Source organism: Pimephales promelas, chromosome 1, assembly GCF_988280905.1.
Source record: "Pimephales promelas chromosome 1, fPimPro1.hap1.1, whole genome shotgun sequence".
NCBI lineage: Eukaryota > Metazoa > Chordata > Actinopteri > Cypriniformes > Leuciscidae > Pimephales > Pimephales promelas.
In genome coordinates this window covers 17,745,731-17,770,011 of record NC_142769.1, presented here as the reverse complement: position 1 = coordinate 17,770,011, position 24,281 = coordinate 17,745,731, and the positions used below count along the sequence as shown (strand labels likewise).

The following is a 24,281-nucleotide window of genomic DNA, read 5'->3' as shown; positions in this document are numbered from 1 at the left end:
TAAAATAAAAAAAGGAATGTGTCAGAAAAGTCAGTTCCATTTTGATTCAATTCCATTGTAAAGATCATCAATTATTAGTTAACTGCATCTATAAAGCAGCTCTGTGATCCAGTGATGACCAGTGATGTGATCTTCCAGCTCATTCAGTTCTCAGCCAAGTTTTCAAATTAGATATATAGATATTGATTACTGGGCTCATATGGATTATCGTTTGTTTTGAATGGTTTTTGAAGCATCAAATTTGAGGGATCTATCCACTTGCGTTATGTGGACTCTAAAAATCTAAAAGTTTTTGTGTTCTTCTGAAGAAAGACAGTCATATACAGAACAGAAGCATTCACTCTATATACAGTATCAGCCCATGCAACAAAACCTGCATTCAACTTTATCATGGATAATAGCAATGAAGGCACGTTCGAAAGGACTGAAATGTACTTACTTCCAAACAAACGATTAAAAGAAAGTAAAACAATAAAATAGCAAAAAAGATATTTTACCAGTGCTTGAGTATTTTTCTGATGGTTTTTTAAAAGCATTAGTCTAATATTTCCCCCTTTCTGCTGCCAGTAACGTCACAACTCTGACATCATAGATATTCTTGGGATGATGTTCCTTCAAACCAAACAAGGGTTAGAAAGGCATCTGGCCGTATAATTGGTCATTAAGTATGTCTCTCCCTGCTTGTTTGGGTGTGTTGGTCAAATTATTGTTATTATTATGTGTCTGTGTGTGTATTGTTGGCAGTGTAGCAAGGACACGCACAGGACAAAATATCTAGCATAACTGGAAAATGTTCTGTGACTAATAATTCCTGAGCAAGACATTTTAGGAATGACAATACAAAGCAATTACTCTCATAATAATAAGAGAAAAGAAACAATAAGAAAAAAAATCTATTTTTAAAATGTATAACCAACACATCACAAACCCACGTTAATTCCATTTCTCAATAATCTGTCATGTGGAATTTGCTCGACACGAAACACACGTAGGTTACGCGCGCCTAAAACTACATCCAAGTGTTACCAATTGCGTAACGCTGGTCCATATGAGGAAGAATCCGCGTTGGATTGGGCTACAGGAAAATAATCTGAGCAAGAGATGAGGGGAACGGGTGACTGAGATAAAGTCTGAATGAAAGAAGAGAAAGTGGATTTGAATCCTTGAAGTAGCCTATCTCGTTTATTTGTGATTCTGTGCTCTTTTTAACAATCATTCAACTCTTTAAACTACACTATAAAGTGATTGGATAATAAAGCATGATAACTCTATGGCTAAACGATTTCCAAGACCCCTGCAGCACTCTTTAATATCTAATGCGCTTTGCATATAGCGGTCGCCCAAACGGCAATATTCACATGAAGAGACATCTGATAAACATTTTGGAGACGTATAGGCTACAAACAGCATTCTCGTGTATGCTAGTGTCCCTCAGTAAAGTTAAGCGCTTACCGGTTGGTCTGTGCAGGGAACAGGTGGTCACTCAGGGATCAGTGCGGTTTATCCGCCGATGTGTGTTGTTGTTTGTCGATAGTGTTAGTCGCTCATGTCAGGGATCTATTTCCCCAGCGCGTCCAAGGCGAGGTTTCCAGCCAGACTAGCTTCTCGGTATGAGGAGACCCGATTATGTGCGGTTATCACGCTGACCACACTGTAACACAAATAATAAACAACTTAACCACCTTAAAAGCCCTGCTGAGGCGCGCCTCAAACAAGTTGTGTAGCCTAACCTTAATGAACGAGTCACCACGAGTGCTTACGCTAGAACTCATCACTTATTGTTGGAAGAATTGTACACCTGTACATCTGTAGGCTAATTTATAAATGTATAAGCTACTTTTTAATTTGTTTTTACAGTTAAAAATAATCTCAGAGCACTGAATACAAAAATTGTGAGACTGACCAAAAAGCTATAAGCCTATCAAAATCAAAGTGTTGAAATATAAAAAATACAGTATATATATATATATATATATATATATATATATATATCACTGATTCTTGAAACTTTGGCAAAAACATGTCCCACTAAAAAAAGTGCTAATTCTGTTGGAAATTAATAACATTTTCATGAATGAAAAGAATCAAGTTTATAATCAGGGGGTCCTTTGCACATATGTAAGGTTCTTTTATAGGTTTATTTTTCATTTTTATTATTTTAATGATTATATCCTGGCCCATTGCCTACAAAATCAGCTGTCCTCGGATAGGAGATAATCATTTCAACTTGATTAAAAAAACAAAAAGGAATAATTGAATTGAATAATATATTTACCACACAAAAGAGTACATTGTAATATGTATTAAAAACTACAAACATTGAGTTTTGAACAATATTTACTATTATTTTGTGGTTGTTCAAAATGTGTCCCACATATTCGTCACCACCGTCAGATATTTATAAAAAGCAATAAAATCAGGCAACTACAAGGTCAACTACATTCCTCCATACCCCATTTTCAAACCTTCAGCTTTACAGCATGCTTCAAGATCACTCAAGCTCCCGTAATTTTGCTATTTTCTCTTAAATTTGTTCATATATTTGGGCACTGCTACTGTCACAACCATAACATGTCAACACCGTCTCTTTTGTATAGAAAATATTAGATTAGATTATGACATAATTGTATACTTTTTAAGAAGAGGTCTGAAGTAGCTAGCAACAGAGGGGAAACAAGATGGCTATAATGTGAACAACTCATGCATATCATGTGAAAGAGTAGGTTTTGTCACCACCGTCAGACGTCACCACCGTCAGGTTTTCTATCTGACGGTGGTGACATACCGTGTGACGGTGGTGACAAAACCCCCCAAATGGTCTATAACAGAGGCTAGAATATAATTGTTGATCACAATAAATACCAATATATTATCCTGTAATGTTCCATTCACCTCTTTAATATTTTTATTTATTTAATTCCCCCTATATTTCTTCCATTCAGGCTTACACTGCATGCTACTATGAGCGCGAGTGAGAGTGAGGATGTTTCCTGATATCCTCACGGCTGTGGTTCAGCTGCAGGAATACAGCAGTTCTAATCTGAACACGTTTGATGCGATTAAATTGTGTTTCATGACGTTCATTTAGATTTTTGCCCACACTAAAAATTTGTTAAAGCCTAGCATGGATAGGAGCAGCAATAACCCCCTTGGGGTAAACAGAACAGAACCAACATGAATGTTTTGCAGATTATTTCAAAATTTAAAGTACAATATAATTCGAGAATTTATTCAGATTCTTGGGGAATCAGAATGTCAAGTCCTGACTGACGAGTGGAGCTGGGGAAGGAGGAGGGTAATGAGCTCCTGAGAAACGTGATAGCTGATGATAATACTGAAGGAGCTTATACTGTATATGTGTACAGTGATAGGCGTCATATTCCTATAGGGGGAGGTGGATCAGCTAATAGTCGGCTGATGCGAGCTTGACTAACGTGACCTGCCAGAACTAACCAGAACTAAGGATGCACATAGTGCAGCTACTGCCTACCTACACAGCACATAGTATGCACTATCCATTCCAGGCTATGCATCTCCAATGACTAAAGCCAAATGAAAATGGCATGACATCATTTAAACAAATCTAACATTCGCTGTAATTACCCCCAATTTCATAGTCATTACACTCAACTTTGACTTTATGTATTTTCGAAAGTTATGGCTAGGCAGCAGCTATATAGAGGAGAGAAGGAGAAGAAACAGGGAATACCAAAAAAAGCTGAGAGAGAAAATACACAGTGAGGCAGAGTTAAATGAGGAATACCTCATAAAAGGAAAAAAATGTTTATCACAGTGCTCAAGATTGTTATTTTTTGGACCAAAGAGTTAAATGAAGTTGTTAAGCAAGAATTGATTGACTTGAGTGGTATACATTGTGGAATTGTATGTTGTAAAGAGTCACAGTCACCACCGTCAGATTAATGTCACCACCGTCAGTTCTAAAGTCACCACCGTCAGAGGGAGTTTTATTGGTTTTAAATGAATATACTTGAAATATGATTCTTCAGTGCTGTTGAGTTATTAAAGTAATAGTCTCTTTTAATACAAAAATATGTTTGTTAAGTAAAACAACATTAATTTTTCTATTTAGGCTTAAAGTAAATGTTGTATGATGTTATATCTTTTAAAGGAGTACACGCAAAACAGTATAAAAAATGAACAAAAGTGAATATTCAACATTTAACAGCATATATGTGTACCAAGAATGCCAGATAATGATTTAAAAATTCTAAATACATATTAGACCAAACAAATAAAAAATAATTTGCTATTTATTTTGTCTGACGGTGTTGACAAAAACAAAGTGATAACTGGAGAAACGCCTATTTTATGAAAAAAATACAAAATGAGGAGGTTGCACCGGTGCATTGCTGAACAGCCAAGACCTTGCTTTATAATGATATACCTTTAGATTTTGTAATTTAACTAACTTTTTATTTTCAAAATTAAAACCTGTTTTATCCAAATTCCCAAGAATCACTGATATATATATATATATATATATATATATATAATAAGTGCCACAATTGTCCCATATTAAATCATATAAGAAATTTCTCATATAAGAAATTACAGTGAAATTACATAAAATAGAAATTACATAAAATACAGTGTGTGTGTGTGTGTGTGTGTATATATATATATATATATATATATATATAATAAGTGCCACAATTGTCCCATATTAACTCATATAAGAAATTTCTCATATAAGAAATTAGTAAAATCATGGTTAGCATATAGGATTTGAATGGGGGAGGAGGGGAGGGAACACTGATATAGAATGCCATTATATAGATCAGTGGAGGGGGGGGGGGGGTCTACATTACCCAGATAGCAGTACATCTGCAAGATGTCTATTAAAGATCACTTCATCTGGAAAGCATCTGCTGTTTAATAGACGTCTTTAAGATGTCAGCTATACATACTGTACTTTCTAAATCATAAACATCTTTCAAGACATTTTCTAAACGTCTATTCGACATCTGACAAGTATGCTCTAACCTTGAACCCCCAAAAAGGGACTGTATGCATGGGTAGCTCTTAAGTTTCAACAATGTTTTCACATCTTAACTACAAAGTTACATTATATGAATTAATCAAATTGCACAATATGCTCGTTGTGAATAGAAATCGCTTTTGGGTGAAGCCATAGAAACCATAGAAACAGATGATTCGGTCATTTTATCGGTCGCTGTGCGTCGATAAAACATTTTCTTTTTTAACACGTTATTAAAGACGTAGGCTACTCTTCAAATACATCACAAAAAGCGTCATTGTTTTGTCCACAATAAAACTGTAGGCCAGGCCTACAATTTTGGATGCCAAGGTTGACAGAACCTTAAAAAAAGACGTTTCAAGCATTATTAGGTATTTTAAGTGTTAGCTTCTACCCAGATAGTGCACGTCACAGAGATGTCTATTTGATGTGCGTGTTGTTTACATCTAAAAGATGTATTTGTTTGAATGTTGGCTCATCTGCATACATGGACGTTTCCTCAGATGTCCAATAGACGTTTAGAAATTGTCTTTAAAATGTTTATGATTAGAATGGATGTAAAACTGATATCTTAATGATGTCTATCAGATGTTAGTAAACAGCAGATGCTTTCATGAAGTGGTCTTTAACAGACTTTTCTTGAGATCTTGCATCTATCATAGGTTTACAGTAAACAAACTGAAAAACATATCCTAAAAGCAATAAAACCAACCCAATGTAGCCTAACTTGAAACTCATTTTACAATAAAATGCAAGTTTGTTTGGTTTGATGGGTTGTCTTCTTAAATATGGCTAAAACCTTTTTACATTTGGAAGACGCTCATAGCAATGCATTTAGGGCTATAGCCTATATTTACTTGAGTCTGGAATTAACCCTATGACCTTGGTCTTGATATTTCATACATTGTAACTTTATTTTAACAACATGTAGCTACAGTTAAAATGAACTAAGTTTTACTTTTTCTAGCAGATATTTTACAGTAAAATAAAATACATTTTTAAAAATATAATTATTTTCTGCGACTCACTGGTATGGTAGCCTTCTTATCCTTTTAAAATGACCGTAATTCAAAACTTCACAGACAGACAACGATCCTTCAGTTTAAGTTGACAACTGACCTTCCAAATTCAATGCAGCGCACCGTCAGTGAATTCCCCTCTATTGTTAACGATGGACTTCGGCGATGTTTTGTATTGACATGTATCTCTAAATAAAATAGTCTTCATCCACCTCTCTTTGCTCTTAAGTAGCACACGATCTGTAGTAAAAAGACCGTCAGTTCCCGTTTGACTCTGTTTGAGCTGAACGGAATGCACACGGTTCTCGCTTCCTCTTTGGACTCAGAACTCTGTGTGTCCTGCAAAAGATCAAACTGATCTAGTGTCCATGCACGTCACCTAGATTGATCACCGTTACTGTAATTTATTCCTTTCGTGAGTGGTTGCCTTTGTCATATCTTCATTGAGAATAAAAGAGACGAAACGCCGCTGACTATCCTATAACGCGCTGTTCAAAGTTCATAAAAGATAAGGGAGGCGCTGGTGACAGTGTGTCCTCTCAGGATGGGAGAGTCAGAATGAGTGTACTTGCATCAGCATCAGCTGCTGTACCGAGGGTGACGAGAGAGAGAGAGAGAGAGAGAGAGAGAGAGAGAGAGAGAGAGAGAGAGAGAGAGAGAGAGAGAGAGAGAGAGAGAGAGAGAGAGAGAGAGAGAGAGAGAGAGAGAGAGAGATTTCATATTTGTATTATATGATTTGACTGAGGCAACCACCTATAGGTGCAGATAGTAAGGATGCTACCATATATAGAGAGAGAGAGAGCTCATGACTTCAACATCATGCGTAAAAACAGGTTGTAGTTTAGTTTCAAGTTGACAAAACCAAACCTAACCAGGCTTTGTTGGTACCATAATGCTGATCATCAACTTTCTCTGTCAACTCAGGTTTTGATCCAGAGAATAGGAGTAAGTGGCCTAAACAGCCAATCTTGCTGGGAAACTCATTCAAAACTCATTGAAATTCATTTCTCAATTTCTTTATTTATTTATTTAATAAAAGTATTACAATTTTAAGAATTTAAACAAATTCTCACAGCAAGAAGAAAATAGCTGTCTATGAAAGAGGACAACTAAAGAAAAAGTCTCGCTACTGTATATCAGTGCTAGTAAAAGTTGTGAAGTTAGTTTAGTTGATAATGGTATAGAGATAATTGAATATTTAAGCTCAAGTGTAGTCATTTTATAAGTTCATCTAATTGATTTTAAATTTATTTTACCTTTATATATGCTATTTATTCATTTACAGGCCCCTGGTCGCCCCCTCATGAGTTCTGCCATGTTGATATCACATGGCAAGTCATGCTACTAATAATAGGGATTATTTATGTAATACTTTTAGTCAGAGCTCATGGCACTTTATAAAGCGTAAACATACAAATAACAAACTGAATTGAACATGAAAAGTAGATAGACTGAATTTTTTTTTTTTCTTGTAAAATGTATTCCAATAATCTTTGTTTAGTTTACAACCTCATTTTTAATTTTTTACAGTGTACATTTAATTCTGTGTCATGGTATTTATCAACATGCAATTCACCAGACAGTCCAAACTGAATGTTTGTCTTTACCAGATGGTAAAAAAATAAATTGTATGCATCCAGGCCAGTGGTGTCACTGTAAAGTCCTAAATAAGCAGTTAAAAATAAGCAACAATTTACTGAGTACACCTTTAACAGCCTCCTTGTAAATATATTGTGTTGTTCTGTAAATAACCAAACCAACTTACCCTGTAAAGAAAACCCTACTGTCAGTACAGTCAAAGTACAGTCAAATTAGATGTATGTCATTCCAACTTAAATTACATTAAACTGACTTAAAATTAGTTAAATCTTGTATAAGAAAGTTGAAAGTTGCTTAACCTATTTTTGATGAGTTAAATTATAGTAAAAACATGTTGTCATGACTCACTGATCATAATTCAATACAGAAAGCATTATTAATAGCAGCTATTTTAGCAGGATTTCTTTCTCTCCATTTGAATAACCTTATATGGAATTTAATTAATTCCTCTTTATTGACATTAAGCAAAACATGTTTGGTAAATGTGTTTTGGTGGATGTCTGAGCAATAGACATTAAAGGATATTCAGATTAATGGTCAATCAATATTAATTTCCCAGTGGCTGATCCTGATTCTGATCCTAACCACAATCCTAAGCATATGGTAGCATCCTTACTATCTGCACCTATAGGTGGTTGCCTCAGTCAAATCATATAATACAAATAATCTCTCTCTCTCTCCCTCTCCCTCTCTCTCTCTCTCTCTCTCTCTCTCTCTCTCTCTTACACACACACACACACACACACACACACACACACACCTGACTCTAACCCTACCCACCCTACACACATTGTACATCTATCTTTGTGAGGATTTTCATTGGCAATGCAATCACTCTCAGAAAAAAAAGGTACGAAAGCTGTCACTGGGGCGGTACCTTTTCAAAAGGTACACTTTTGTACCTAAAGGGTGTATATTGGTACCTTCATGGTACACTTTTGTATCTAAAGGGTGCATATTGGTACCTTCATGGTACATATTTGTACAATTATGGTACCAATATGCACCCTTTAGGTACAAAAGTGTACCTTTTTGAAAAGGTACCGCCCCAGTGACAGCTTTCGAACCTTTTTTCCTAACCTTGAGCCCTTGCCATAAACCTATACCCTTAACCTAATAATAATCTTATCCCTAACCCAATCCCCAAGTCTTGTCCCTCAAAAAGGCCTTAAATAGGTCTCAGAAAGTGAGGACCAGCCAAAATGTCCTCACTCTGAACCCCAAATCGGCCGGTGTACAAGTACACACACAGCGCACACAATTTGTTATAGAAAGATAAATGTCAAGTCCCAAAACAGTTATTAGGACAAACACCCCCGCACCTCAGAGTGAGAGGGTATTGATTAGGCTGTGATGGATTGGCTTCTTAATTGTCAAGCATGATGCAAGTGTTCAGATTAATGGCCCTATAACAATTTGGGCCATGGATTTGAGTGTGCATGTGTGGACATTTACGTGGGAATCAGTTCAAAAAAAGGGAACAAGAAAATATGCATGAACGCACATGCACACTCTTATCGCAAATTAAAAATCGAGCATAACTGATTCAGTCCCGCTTTGCAAGTTCTTGGATCCAAATCACTGCACTGCTCTTTAATGTCTAAAGATGCGTGAAACCAATGCGCATCCATCACGCAGAACATTGTGCCATGATTAAATTACTGTTTGCAGTATTCCTAGAATGGAAGTATTTGGAACTACCCAGCCTTATCTGACCAATATATAGCTTGATTTCTGTGCTAGTTGGAATCATCTAGACCACATTAAGCACCCAGTGTTTGGTGGTCCATGTAACAGACTGGGAGGAAAAGATTGTCGGTGTGAAAAGCCACCAGTAGCCCTCATTCATCACTGGTGTTTGTTATTACAGCCTGAGCTCCATCACACAGAGGACACATGTGGAGTTGTATGGCCACAGTAAAGGAGGAGAGATTGGAAAGAGGGTTGATAATGACAGAGGGATAGAAAGAGAGAGAGAGAGAGAGGGCACGAAGGCCGAATGAGATCTGTGGTAGGTCTCTTTTGAGTGCTAAGGCAGGGTGCCTAACATCTGATTCAATTTGTAAAGGTTGTCAATGAAGGTTCAGCTCTGAAGGGTTTGACTGACAATTCAAATCACATTCAGAGCGCTTCGCTTGACCAGTCTTGGCAGGTTATGCTCAATGCTGTATATTTTTCAGAGCTCTCTCTCTCACAAATGGGTGGGTCAACTGCCATAGAAAGCCAGAAATATCCCAGCTAAAAGGTACCCTCCATAAGGGCGAGGCAGGGCGGGTATATATAACGTCTGATAATTACATGTGTCTAAATCAGGGAACCCTTAGAGCTCAGAGTTCAGCCACAGACTGTAGACACATCACAGGGAAACATGCGCCACCCTCACTATCCAGAACTGCTTGCAAACCACAGCAGCCTAAGCCTGTAGTTACATTTGGGGGGGATGATCCATATACTGTTACATCTGAGACATCTTAAATATATAGAGAAGAACACAGTGCTTAAAACCAGGCCATGTTGAACATGGGTGTGTGTATGCGGGAAGCAGAGAGAAAAAGAGAAGAAGGGGTTTCATCAACTACCACTAGTTGGTCACAACCACTAGTTGGCGCTGTCGGCCTTAATCGACTATATATAGTGAACTATCCCTTTAAGTACAAGCGGCAGGACTATTTACTGTCGCCTTTAGATCAGCAAGCGACTGAACTGATTTTTTTTTAATACAAAAAACACATACAACCAAGGCAAACATATTCTTTCTACAATGCGTAAGGATAACGAGTAAAAGGCTCAACACAGTTTAACAGAAAATAAATCAAAATTTAAATCAAAATTTACATTAACTTAAAATTAACACAAAAAAATACTAAAATAAAAGGTTTAAATTTAGAATTAAGGGGCAATGCAATGCAAAGTCATAAGCAATCAAAAGATCAAGCAACTTAATCGCACTCCCACCTCTCATTTTTTTAAGGGCTCTAGAAAAACATATTAAACCATTTTTGAAAACAACAAGTAATGGGAAAGAATTAAAAAATCTACATTTGTGTATGAAAAATTTTGCCATTATTACAATGTTATTAATCAAATAAACGTTAGCACAGCAGTCTTTGGGAATTCCATATAGTAAAAAGCAAAACCATCACCTTCTTTTCTATCAACCAGACCTGAACCACTATCCAGAAGATTTTGGACCAATTGCATGTAAAGAAGATATGGTCAGTGTCTTCAGGATGGTTATTACAGAAAGAACAGGGGACAATATCTATATAACATTTTTGATTTAAGAATTTGTTAGAAGGATAGATTTCATTTAAGATTTTGAAGTGTGTTTCTTTTGCTTTAGGGGGAATTGGAAAACTTAAATAAGCTGTTCTAAGATATTTTACAGTTGTCTTATTAAATGTGTGATCTAATTTATTTTTAATTTGACAGGGATAACATGTTTTTAAGACGACCACTGTTAGTACAGTGAGCACTTTCAAAATGAATATCACCAATGAATAAAGTGGGAAGAACTGGGTTAACTAAGAGCATCTCATCAGCATTTTTATGCCAGAAGGTATTGCATTAATGACAGTGAAGAACTCTTTGGGGTGACAAGTAAATCTTTAATGTAAAAGCATTATAGTTTAAAAGGTTACCCTTTTTATCCATTAGATCCCTCACTGACCATATTCTGCTCAGCCAATTCTTAAAGCATAAAGGTTTGTTCCTGTGCAATATATAGTATTTGTTGTTCCAAATTGAAACAGGTGTAAAATTGTGTGTAGGTATGCCAATTTCCAGAATAAGAGAACTTGTTGATGGAATGTTGATACTGTAGTTTCACCGGGAGTTTGGATAAATCAAAATCACATTGAGAAAATATTGAATTCCACCAAATTCTTGAAATAAAGTTGAAGGAACTGTAAACCAAAAACTGTCTTCAACAAACAAACAAAACATCAAACTACCTTGTTCGTAAGGTTTAATGATGTCTGCTTTTTTAATATGATGAGCTTTGTGCCTCCAAATAAAATTATACATTTTCTGGGAACATGGCTAAAGTAAGAGCGGGATAAATGGGGCTCAACTGATAGAATGCACTGTAGGTAATACGATACTACGATATTTCTTCAAAAGCAGATCGTGGAGAATGCGTTGCGAGACATTATTCAGGATATCGCACACCCCTAGAATAAACCATTTAACGACTAGTCGACTAGTCGTCGACTGTTATGCAAAACTAGTCGACTAGCAAAAAATCAGCAAACCCCCTCTGAGCGTTGTTATTTGCGCTTTAAACACGGTGACGTATGTCTTAACCGTCAGATGTTTGCCTGAAGGATAATCTCTCTGTGGTCAAAAAAGAAATTGTGAAGTTAAGGCTAGGCAGTAAAAATGATAAAGCTTGCCCGGTGATAAGACAGAGGCCGACAAATGAGAAAAATCTATATAAACAAAAAAACAAAACAAAAAAATCTATATATAGGCCCATACAGGATAGCCTATAAATAACAGGCACAGGTGGAAGGGGGAGTAGCCTAGCCTAAGAGAAAGAGAAAGAGAGAGATTTATAATCTGCATAAATCCCTAACATGTATGGCCTCTATTCAATCTCATCCCTAATCTCATACAGTTTCTTTTATTTCTTTCTTTATATGTTTTAAATACATGAACACAATTTCCTTTCATAATGCAAACCTTTTATTTATTTATTTATCATTGTTTGATTGTTTGCTTTTCAAGTTTGCTGTGCTGTTTTAGCTTTTTAAAATAGTTTAGGCCTATTGTCGCCTATGTAAACAAACCACTTACTTTTTAAATGTAAATTTTCTTTTCATAATGCAAAATTTATTTATAGCCTACTCACTTACCAGGCTTTTTTATTATGTACAACAAATGTAAGAAACTGATAAATAAACAATTCGGATAAAATATACTAAATGTCAAATAGTTTTACCACATTCTTCTTACTTCATCAATTATGTTTCCTTGTGGAAATTTCATTTGACCTTTTATATTACATATTAATGATTTATTTAGCAAATTTTAATGACTATTTTACAAAGGCATACCGTAGCAAAGCAGCCATTTTACATATTGTGGCCTACAGGGTTAGTTTGCTTATTTCCTTCCTTTACTTGTATTTGTTTAATATTATAAATAATAATACACATTTAATAAAATAAATGTAAACACATTATTGTTATAAAATATATAATAATAACTGATACATAATTAATTAATAATTATTTGTGCAGCCACTATTTTTTTTATCTGTCCATTTATTTATTTGTTTATTTATTTATCATAAATTAAGTTAATATATTGGGGGAGGGGATCCTCAATTGAGTACCAGGATTCAGAAACATGAAAACTGTAGTGATAGCGCCCCCTGACGGCCGTCATCAGTCCAACAACAGACGCGTCTCGTGTTCTAGAGAGTTCTAGTTGCATTGTGGGTATCTCACCGGCACCGTCCTCCTCCTCTACACCGCAACGCAAACATGATGGTGAGTGCGTACTCATGCCTGTTTTATTTTCAAATCCATCGTCATCTTAGCTATTTTCTCTTCTCCTAGTGTTGGGAAATAAACGCCCGGAGAGATTAAAGCATAAAGGTTATGGCTGAGAGATTATTTTTATTCTAAATGCGAGAATACACTTAAAGTTGTGCATTAATGCTAGCTAGCTTGGTTGCTAACGATTCATTCTTCTGTTTGTGGATGACAGGCAGATTTTAGAGATGTGCGTTACGACGCAACGTGCAAAAGATCACTTTTGTACGGAATATATAACGTTACTTATTTACACATTGTTAATTCACAATAGTTTAGTATCTAAATAATGCTAAAGGCTTTAGTTTAGCATCCTTTCGGTAATGGAGAAAGAGGTAGTGGACTGTTAACCGGTTACACCCTTGAATGCCGTTCATCTCATAAGTCACTACGATAAAACGGTGACTTTATAAAACGATTATTTTTGATTAAAAGCCAGGCATTATTTTTAGCACATAGTGCCATAAAGTGAGACATTTTCGCTTCTCTGTGTGCATGACGACATGATCAACTGCAATAACTAAGAAATGAGCAGAAATTACTGTTTCACACATGTAAGTTATGTGTAAGCCCTCGCAGCGTTGTGCACAACTTCCACAAATAATCAAAACTTACACAAATAATCAATTACATTGTCTGTACAGGAGCTGTCAAAACTCTTCCATGGTCATGAAAACCTTGAAAAATCAGTGCATTTTCAAATATTATGTCATGTAATAAGCAAAATATTGTAGACATTTCTATTCTAAATAAAGTTAGAAATAAAGAAACATTTTTAAACTACTTTTAATTAAATGACTCAATTAATTTTGATATTGTATTGATTATGACCCTTGAATGTCTTCTCTCAGCCCACTCCAGTCATCCTCCTGAAGGAGGGCACAGACTCCTCTCAGGGGGTCCCGCAGCTCGTCAGCAACATCAATGCCTGCCAGGTTGTGGCAGAGGCTGTTAGGACCACCCTCGGCCCCCGTGGCATGGACAAGCTTGTGGTGGATAACAGAGGTAAGTCTGCTCTCCCATAAACAGGTGTTGTGTTATTGGAAAGTATTGATACATTTATTGATATCTTAGAAGGATGCTGTGATTAACATGATGTTATCCTGCAGGCAAAGCAACTATTTCTAATGATGGAGCCACAATTCTGAAACTTCTGGAAGTTGTACACCCCGCAGCCAAGACTCTGGTAGACATTGCCAGATCTCAGGATGCTGAGGTAAGATGTCTGCATATTTAGTCTGCTTTGAAAGAAAATGGTTCTGGTTGTCAATAGGGTTGAGAACTGAAAATCATCCTTATCAGAACCATTTGTGTTTTTGTAAAATACGGGAACCGTGCAAAATTCCTAAATTTTGGTTCTGGTGTGATGTGTGGGGGCGAAGTGCTGGGAGCTTATCCTTTAATAGCGACGTCTCACCTCATGAATATTAAAAAAAGTAATTAATGCACTGGCCCTCACGATACTCGTATGCATTTTGCGTATGATATCAATGCAGAGAGAGAGAGTATAAAGAGAGAATAGAGCTGCACGATTAATCTTTAAACAATTTCGATTCAAACACCCAATTGATCTTATTCCTGAATGACAAATACTTCACACCGGAACATTTGAATCTGTTTCCTCTGCCGCTGACCCAGACAGAGCAGTTGTCAATATATATGGAAAACGCTTTACTTGGACAGTCTTTTCAACCACACAGTATTGATATTTCTGTGTTGCAAATATTCAGATGATCACAGAAGTACTGAGTTTACAGTTTGATTCTAAACACTGATGTCGGTAGCAATCAAAATAAAGTAAATCACCTTTTGAAAGTCACTTCAAATATTGAGTGTATCGATTACATCTGATGCTTCAAAACATTCATAAGACTATTGTTTAAGCTGCAGTCTGTAACTTTTTATGTTCAGAAATTACTAAATGTATACAATCATGAATGCCCTTTTTTAAACCATGTTTTTGTCTTTTCCTGAATCTCAACGGTAAGCTTGTAATAAGCGTTTAGACTCGGTCGGACTACTTTACACCGGTCGGGTCGGCACCGCTGCGGAGTGTCCCGGGGCCTGCATGACTCGCCTGCATCATAGACATAAACGTAGAGAAGTAGCTCCGGCTACAATGTTCTTCTGCCAGGCGCATGCAGTTCTGTTTATTAGCAGCTTCACTGGAGACGTGATCGAAAAACTTGAAATCCTTAATTTTAAAATTATGCTAAATTATGTAAAATTAGTGTTACATTGTCTTGATTTGAAAAAAAAAAGATTACTAGTGCGCACGAAATTAGCAGATTACTGAGTGCCCTGTTAAAGTGTTTATTTCCTTTTTATTCACATATTCATATATTTAACAATTACATTATTTATGAAAAATTCTGTAGTAGGATTGCGGATTCATGAAGTTACCATCTAAATAATAAGCGTGTTTATTTTGCGGCTTTGTTTTCTAATTTATTAAAGTAATATCGGCCACCCTGGTCTCTAAGATATCGGCACTGGCCTTTAAAAAAATATCGGTCGACCACTAGGGCTGCAACTAACGACTATTTTAATAGTCGACTAGTCACCGACTATTGAAACGATTAGTCGACTAATCGGATAATTATTACATTTTTCTCAAATTTAGCATGAATTGCTTTAATTCTGTGGAAAATGATAGTAAACACAAGAAAGAAGGGGGTACTTCAATGAAAAATGCATATTTTATTAAACTTTGCTGCTGATAGGCCGATTCATACTAAAAGTAAATAAAAAATGCCCTGTCTAAAACCAATTAGGCAGAGGGCTTGGTCAGTATAGACATAAATATATAAATAGAGAAACTATCATTTTTATAAAGGCCAGGCACATTTGTTTTACAAGAAAAAATAAATTAAAATCAAGTAAACATTTTCTTCCTGTAGCTAAACCAGGGGCAGGCACATTAGCAGCAATAAAACAGTGAACAAAAATATTAAGTGCATTTTGTGAGATGCATTCAGTGGTCAATCTGTTGCAAAATAACTTTACTACTCGTGATTCAAAACAAAACGTATTGACTTCCATGTTATTTGCCCTATTTTCCGCACTTTAAAGGGTTAGTTCACCCAAAAATGAAAATTAAGTCATTAATTACTCACCCCCATGCTGTACCAACCCCGTAAGACCTTCGTTCGTCTTCGGAACACAAATGAAGATATTTTTGATTAAATTTGAGAGCTGTATAACTACCACATTGGCTCCTAAGGGACTGCCTCTTGACGGCCCAGAAAGTCAATGAAGAAAATGTTTAAATATCCCAAGTGACTACCGTGGCTCAACTATATGTTTATCAAGCGACGTGAATACTTTTTGTGCGAAAAAACAAACAAAAATAACGAGTTTATTCAACTTTCTTTTCTTCCTTGTAGGCCAGAACGAGAATTCCTTAGATTTCCACGACGCATGCGCGAGATTTGCGATCTGCTTACACCAGCTTACACTACTTCAGATCGCAATTCTCGCGCATGCGTCGTGGAAATCTATAAGGAAGTCTCGTTCTGGCCTACAAGGAAGAAAAGAAATAGTCGAATAAACTCGTTATTTTTGTTTGTTTTTTCGCACAAAAAGTATTCGCGTCGCTTGATAAACATATAGTTGAGCCACGGTAGTCACTTGGGATATTTAAACATTTTCTTCATTGACTTTTTGGGCCGTCAAGAGGCAGTCCCTTAGGAGCCAATGTGGTAGTTATACAGCTCTCAAATTTAATCAAAAATATCTTCATTTGTGTTCCGAAGACGAACGAAGGTCTTACGGGGTTGGTACAGCATGGGGGTGAGTAATTAATGACTTAATTTTCATTTTTGGGTGAACTAACCCTTTAAGGCGCACCTTCAATGAATGACCTATTTTAGAACATTTTTCATATATAGGGCGCACCGGATTATGAGGCGCATAAGATGCTGCAGTCACACGTTTGACTGGGTTTGCGACTTTGCGTTATGCATCAGGGAATGTAGTGCGCGGCGCTGCACGTAACTTTCGCAGCCTGACTCATATATTGCGGCGGCTCGTCAGCAACAGCTGGCTGTTATGAATGAGAGTGAGACGACCCGGTTACTATGAACGGGGAGCGCTTTATGAACGTTCTGTGACGAGTAGCGCCGGGGACAGTGTGTCTGTTAAAAGTGAGCGCTCGTGAGCGGGAGACGCACATAACGTGATTTATACGAGGTTGAACTGGCCGTGTGACAAAGCAGGCATAAGATGGACACGAGCGCGAGTTTAATAACGCGGGGCGAAGATCCAGATTATAAGGCACACTGTCGTTTTTTGAGACGATTAAAGGCTTTTAAATTTGCCTTATAGAGCGGAAAATACAGTAAATCTTACCGAGGCGAGTCAAACTCCGTTTTATTCAACTGTCCGACGTGCTTTCTTTTTAAATGTTCGTGCATCACCGAGGTGCTGCCGTGATAGCAAGGACAGCTTTGCATGATAGCCTACAGGCAACCTTTTTATTCACCGTATCCAGGCTAAAATGCTCTCAAACTTTACATGTTTTGGTATGTGCAGCTGCTGCGTTGGACACTGCCATTTCTGTATGTTATCGCTCAGCGGAGAAGCGAATGTGCTCGGTCGAAAAAAAAAAATAATAATAACTTGTCTGGTGACAATTCGACAATGAAATTCGTTGTCGACTATTTCTATTATCGATTTTTGTTGACAACGTCGACGAATCGTTGCAGCCCTATCGACCACTAATGTCACGTCAGTTTCTTAGGGGCTGTTTACACGTCAACACCGTTTTGAGGGCCTGATAACGCAAAGTTTTGAAACTGGTGTCTGTGTAAACAGCAAAAACACGAAATTCTGAAGATATTAACATCATGCGTGTTTACGTGTTCAGTCTGTAGTGTTTCATCACCATCTAAAAGCCTGGCAGCAGAATACAGCGTTTTTAGTCATTTTTGCAGATCTTTGTGAATGGGGGTCGTTTTGACAATGGTGTCGTCTGTATGCGAAAAACTTCTCCGTTTCAAGCATATCGTGGTCGTGTAAACAACTTGATATGGAGCAAGTTGTGCTGAAAAGTGCATAATTAACTTACAACTAGTTAAATACATTAAAATGTATCCTCAACATTCTTTGCTCATTCAGGTTGGTGATGGCACTACCTCAGTGACTCTGCTTGCTGCCGAGTTTCTGAAGCAGTTGAAGCCGTACGTGGAGGAAGGGCTTCACCCCCAGACCATCATCAGAGCTTTCCGCATCGCCACCCAGCTTGCCGTCAAAAAGATCAAGGAAATCGCTGTTACCGTCAAAAGGGATGATGAGCAGTAAGTCCAGACCCTGTGTGCTATTCCATAGGCATGTGTTAGTATCACAGATGTGATCATTTATCCTCTCTTGCCACCACAGGGAACAAAGGAGGTTGTTGGAGAAGTGTGCATCTACGGCTTTGAACTCAAAGCTGATCGCAGGACAGAAGGATTTCTTCTCCAAGATGGTGGTGGATGCAGTGATGATGCTGGACGATCTGCTGCCTTTGAAGATGATTGGAGTGAAGAAGGTCCAGGGTGGAGCTTTGGAGGTGAGATGGAGCTGTGCTCTAGATTTAAAGGATTTTTTGCATATCCATAAAGGAAATCAGCATATTCAAACAAGGAAAAATGATTTCATAAAGACAATCTGCAAAATTTTTCAGACTAATGCAAATCAATGTCTTCAAGATTACTACTGCTACAGGCAGGTTTATTAGTCAAGTCAAATATATTTATATAGCGCTTTTCACAATACAGATTGTATCAAAGCTGCTTCACAGAATCAATCAAAACAACTTAACAGTATTTATTTATTACTGGATAAAAGACATCCAAGTTTGGTAGAGCAGATCAATGGTATGATGGGTCATTTAATTTGAATATCCCCATTAGCACTTCAGGACTGATATTGCCCATCCCTAATCTAATGTATCTTATTGCTTGCTTTTGTAATGATACAAGGGTCAGCACTAGGGGTGAAGCGGATCGATCGCAGTTGATCTGTGATCCATATGGATCAGGCCCCGTGGTTCGGCACTTATGTGATTCGTGGATAAACTGCTAAATTTAACCATCATAGAGTGAAGTTTTTTTGTCTTGCCAATTTATACATTCAAACTATTTTAAATGCAGTAGAGGTGATTTATTTATCGTGCGTTATTTGTATACACACCCCGAAAGTGCACGCAGAGAGAGGTGAGTTTCAGAAAACCGAATTGATTCCTCTTTTTTACATTTTCTTGCACTTGGACGGACACAAACACAAAATTATGTCTAAATCAACATAGATGAAATTTAAAAAATAATAATAATAAATATGAAATGTTTAAGTTATATTTAAGCCGCGTCACACGTGTATGCTATACATGCATGTGTGCGTTTTTCGAATAATACCCAGCAATTTTCGAATATAATTTTAGCTTGAAATACATGTTAGTTTCGTTTTTAAATTAGCGCCAATTCGGGGCGGATTGCTTTATTGGTTAGTTCATTAGCCTATAATGAACTAACCAATAAAGCCTATAATGAACTAACCAATATAAAACAGTGCTCCTCCGTACCATTATGAATGCCCGAGCAGACGCCCGCATTTTACGCTTTCCTTTAAATTAGCGATTTAAAAAACCCCACCGGTGTTGTCACACGTTGATTAACCAGTGGGAAAATATCCTCAACGTCACTTCACTAATATATGATTAGTTTTTTGTTTTTTTTTGCTGATCCGAAAAATCCGATCTGTGGCTCAAAAAACGTAAATTATCCGAAATGTGAATTTTGTGATCCGTTCCACTATTAGTCATTACTACTTTTAGTCTGGACACGTCTTTTCACACAGTTTTTAGGATACTAGGCATCATACATTTTCTTACTTAGCAAATTGTCACAGGGACAAAAAAGGGGTTCAGTGGATCACAAAACTCACAGTTTGGATCGTATTACAGGTTTCGAGACACAGAGGGGAGAATGTTTCGGATCAGCAAGAAAAATAATTGGCAGTAGTAATTTAAGAAGCATAGGTAAATATAAAACTATAGGATTCAAGTACAGAAATGTAATAATTAGGCCTAAATGTGAAATAACACTATAGCATTTGCTGTTTAAATTAAATGAAATAAATCTTTGTTAAAGATTTTTGTTTTTTGATTAACTTTAATGACATAGACAGTAGAAGTAAGCATATTCATAGGCTGCTGTCACTTTAGGACCAATGCATTGATCCTTTTTAATGATACGTTTCTTTCTCAACCGTTAACGTTCACCCAATGGTTTAAAATTGCTTGAAAGTGTAAATTGGCAAAACAAAAAACGTTCAATCTGTGTTAAACTGCAATTCGTTACAAACGTTCTCTCTTACACATTGCAGCTCTTGAAATGATCTTGCAGATCGTACATTCACACTGTTTTTGTTTTTGCTGTCTGTCAGGAATCTCAGCTTGTGGCTGGTGTTGCATTCAAGAAGACCTTCTCCTATGCTGGCTTTGAGATGCAGCCCAAGCGCTATGTGAACCCAAAGATCGCACTGCTCAACATTGAGCTGGAGTTGAAGGCAGAGAAGGACAATGCTGAGGTTCGGGTGAACTCTGTGGAGGTCAGTGCTGCTCTTCACCGTCACAGGTTTTTGAATGTACTTGTCAAGGATATTCCTTTTAATTTTTGAATAACGAAAGGATTGGGCCATGAGCAGCTCGGGGTCCAGAAGGATTGAAACAGCTACTGATGGTGTAGTTGTGATTTGAACCTGGAGTGATGTTTTGACTGAACTGGCAAAATCTGATTTCTGTAGCTTCTACAATTATTTTATTGAAGTGAAACTAGCGCTAAAGTCCACAATCCAATATTTTCTATAACAGAGTCTTATTTCAGTAAACCTTCAGGGCCCATGTAAACAAAGTTGAATCCCCTCATGTTTATGTGGCTGTTTGCAGGAATATCAGGCCATTGTTGATGCTGAATGGAACATTCTGTACGACAAGCTGGAGAAGATCTACAAATCTGGCGCCAAAGTGGTGCTGTCCAAGCTGCCCATCGGAGATGTGGCCACACAATACTTTGCAGACAGAGATCTGTTCTGTGCAGGCCGTGTTGTGGAGGAAGATCTCAAGAGAACGATGATGGTGTGTATTGACGTCATATGTGAGCAACCTGTCAGGCAGTTGTAAGTCTTCTTGTAGCTGTGCCAAAACAAATCTGAATTGAAATCTGAAACACATCCGTTGCTTTTATGGACTCTCTATTTATGGGTTTCTTCCTTGACTTTATGCCTTCATGTCCCCCCGATTACCTCATAGACAGTAAAAGATTGCCTGTGAGCTTCTCCTGTCTCCAAAAGGAATCTGAATCATTCCCTTCCAAATCTTGCAGAGACTGAGAGCATGAGGAGTTGTCCATGAACTAGCAGCAGATCAACTTTATGACTCTCTATGGGCATCTACCTGTACTTTATGCCTCCACGCCCCCCCCCCCCCCCCCCCTGATTGCCTGTGTGCTTCTCCTGTCTATACGGTAGTTTCTCTACTGTGCGACAGAGAGTGGTTATGACACAATCATTAGCCTATTTTTACAAAAACTGCTTCTACAGGGTCAAACCGTAAGACGCAAGATAATGGAGCCTTTTATACTCTGTCGTGTTTCTTTAGAAATAAACAATAGACAAATAGAGTCTTTAAAACCTCAGATGTAAAGTTATTCGCTGTCAAAGTGAATCCAAAATGAATGGGAGTCAATTGAATGCTAACAGCAGGTGAAGGCTTGCTAAACAATGGCGACCCTCTTGCTTTTCACACCATATATTGTAGAATTAAAACAATTTATACCCAAATGTCAAAAAATTGACTTAAATCAATGAAAAGCATTAATAAACCCCCAGTCTTACAGATCATTAACTAAAAAATGTTTGTTTTAGTTACCCTTTAAAGCAGTTGTTTTGTGTCCTCCAGGCCTGTGGCGGCTCGATTCAGACCAGTGTTGGTGCCCTGACTGATGATGTGCTTGGACAGTGTGAGCTCTTTGAAGAAGTGCAGGTTGGAGGAGAAAGGTACGTCTTATTTCTTTTTTACGTTAATACAAGGCGTAATTATGTCCATAACATGAGGGATTTTAATTTGATAGATGATTTCACATTAACATTTTCCATGCTAACAATATGTATTCTATTGCAGATACAACGTCTTTAAAGGCTGCCCGAAAGCCAAGACCTGCACCTTCATCCTGAGGGGCGGCGCAGAGCAGTTCATGGAAGAGACGGAGCGCTCACTCCACGATGCCATCATGATTGTGCGCAGAGCGATCAAGGTGGGGAAAACCTGAGCATTTCTTGCTACAGATATTACAACTGCAGATTTGATCTTATCCTTGATTTCCTTTGGCTAGTTAGTAGGTCTTTTGGAGAAAGATGGCTGAAACATTATATTAAGATAATACTTCAAATTAATTACAATTAGACGTATTTTGTCTTATCGGCCGAATCAAAGCTATTTTTGCAATGCATGTTACAGGGTGAACCAATAGCTGTTCCCTCCTTCAAGAAGGCATTTGGCTCTTAATTGAAATGCAGTACTTCCATTCCTACAACCACTATATTGAGTTTCTTGCATTAATTTGTTTCCCTGGAGTGTATTTTAGATCCAGTTGATATGAATTGTAATTACATTGGAGCTGATAAGAGTTTATAGAAAGGATCAAATGCTCAATAATGTACTACTAAACATTTTACATCACTCTTTTTTTATGAAAATTGCCCTCAAATATTTATTTTAAAATTAGCATGAAGCTAGAATACACCTAACGTTATATATTGCATGTACAAATATTCTTACAACAAAATGCTGGTGACCATGAAATTGTGTAAAATGATAAAACATGCTGGTAGGGAATCATGTTGACTTTTCAGAATGTTTTAAGAACTTCCAGCAGGGGGAGACAAATTCAAATATATAAATATATATATTAACTGGCTCCTATTTCCCCATGACAGAATGACTCAATTGTTGCTGGAGGTGGCGCTATTGAGATGGAGCTTTCGAAGTATCTGCGGGATTATTCTAGAACAATTCCTGGGAAGCAGCAGCTGCTGATCGGAGCCTATGCCAAAGCCCTGGAGATTATTCCCAGACAGCTGTGTGACAATGCAGGCTTTGATGCTACCAATATCTTAAATAAACTGAGGGCCAAGCATGCACAGGTAGCTACACAAGTCATTCTTGATCATAATGTCATGTTTTAATGTAATGTCAATGTTGTAATGTACATTTGCATAATCTCCCTCTCCTCTAGGGTGGCATGTGGTATGGAGTGGACATAAATAATGAAGACATAGCGGATAACTACCAAGCTTGTGTATGGGAGCCCTCTGTTGTGCGTATCAATGCCCTGACCGCTGCCTCTGAGGCCGCGTGCCTCATCCTCTCGGTAGATGAGACCATCAAGAACCCTCGCTCCTCTGCTGACGCCCCGTCAGCATCTGCTGGCAGAGGAAGAGGTCGTGGTAGACCCCCACATGCCCACTAATCCACACCCATCCAGCCGTGTCTTGGGCAGAGCCTCTGGACTTTCAGAAGGTCAAAACAAATGCTGTCCACTTATAGGGCCTTGATTTGTTTCTTTGACCTGTATTGTTACTCCCTGGTCCCACTAAATCCATGCATTTCTGTGTTTACAAAGGCTAAAACAGAATAAAATGTCATTTTTTGGTAATTGTTCTAGATCGATGGGGATTGAATCATCTGTCGGAGATTTGAATGTTGTTTTCCCATATTCTGAGAACACGCAAACCATACACGCACTCAGAAAAAGTGGTCCGTTTGTAGATCTGTATAAGCACTGATATAATGCAGGCTCTCTGCTGTGATACGTTCCTGTGTTGGTCATTCGGCGGAACTATTTATTGGTCCAATTAAAATCAGTACTTTTGATTCTCAACATTTGTGAGTTTTTCTTCTTTCAGTCATGAGTGAGAAGTGATACATCAGATAAGGGGAAACATTAAACGAAAAATAACTTTATTTTCAGTCTTTGTGATTAGTATACCAAAAGTTTCATTATTCAGACATTGTGTTGTGTGATTTACCCCTATAGCTTGATTTAACATCTTTGAAGTTTGTGGGGGGAAAAAATGATTCCTTTG

General features: G+C 37.4%; 2 protein-coding genes across 3 annotated transcripts in view; one reads left to right on the top strand and one right to left on the bottom strand.

Moving 5' to 3' along the window:
- slc8a4b (solute carrier family 8 member 4b) overlaps positions 1-6,563 on the bottom strand; it is a 95,221-nt gene extending 88,658 nt beyond the window's left edge. For both annotated transcript variants that reach the window (XM_039669551.2, XM_039669550.2), the window contains exons 1-2: positions 6,119-6,563; positions 1,453-1,651 (exon numbers count right to left, since the gene is read on the bottom strand). The gene's annotated coding sequence lies outside the window, so the exon portion shown is untranslated. The remainder of the gene's footprint in view (positions 1-1,452; positions 1,652-6,118) is intronic.
- Positions 6,564-12,970: 6,407 nt separating this feature from the next.
- cct7 (chaperonin containing TCP1, subunit 7 (eta)) lies at positions 12,971-24,076 on the top strand. Its single transcript, XM_039669720.2, has 11 exons — positions 12,971-13,112; positions 14,009-14,162; positions 14,267-14,373; positions 18,276-18,454; positions 18,537-18,708; positions 20,583-20,747; positions 21,085-21,273; positions 22,096-22,193; positions 22,318-22,450; positions 23,133-23,339; positions 23,432-24,076. Exons 1-11 carry the CDS (start codon positions 13,107-13,109, stop codon positions 23,663-23,665), a joined length of 1,644 nt encoding a protein of 547 aa, XP_039525654.1. The 5' UTR covers positions 12,971-13,106; the 3' UTR covers positions 23,666-24,076.
- The last annotated feature ends 205 nt before the right edge of the window (positions 24,077-24,281 follow it).

Bases quoted from the DNA above. Each gene is read 5' to 3' on its own strand.
- cct7 (XM_039669720.2), top strand. The intron at 18,709-20,582 runs GTGAGATGGAGC...GCTGTCTGTCAG, and splicing joins TCCAGGGTGGAGCTTTGGAG to GAATCTCAGCTTGTGGCTGG. The intron at 20,748-21,084 runs GTCAGTGCTGCT...GGCTGTTTGCAG, and splicing joins TTCGGGTGAACTCTGTGGAG to GAATATCAGGCCATTGTTGA.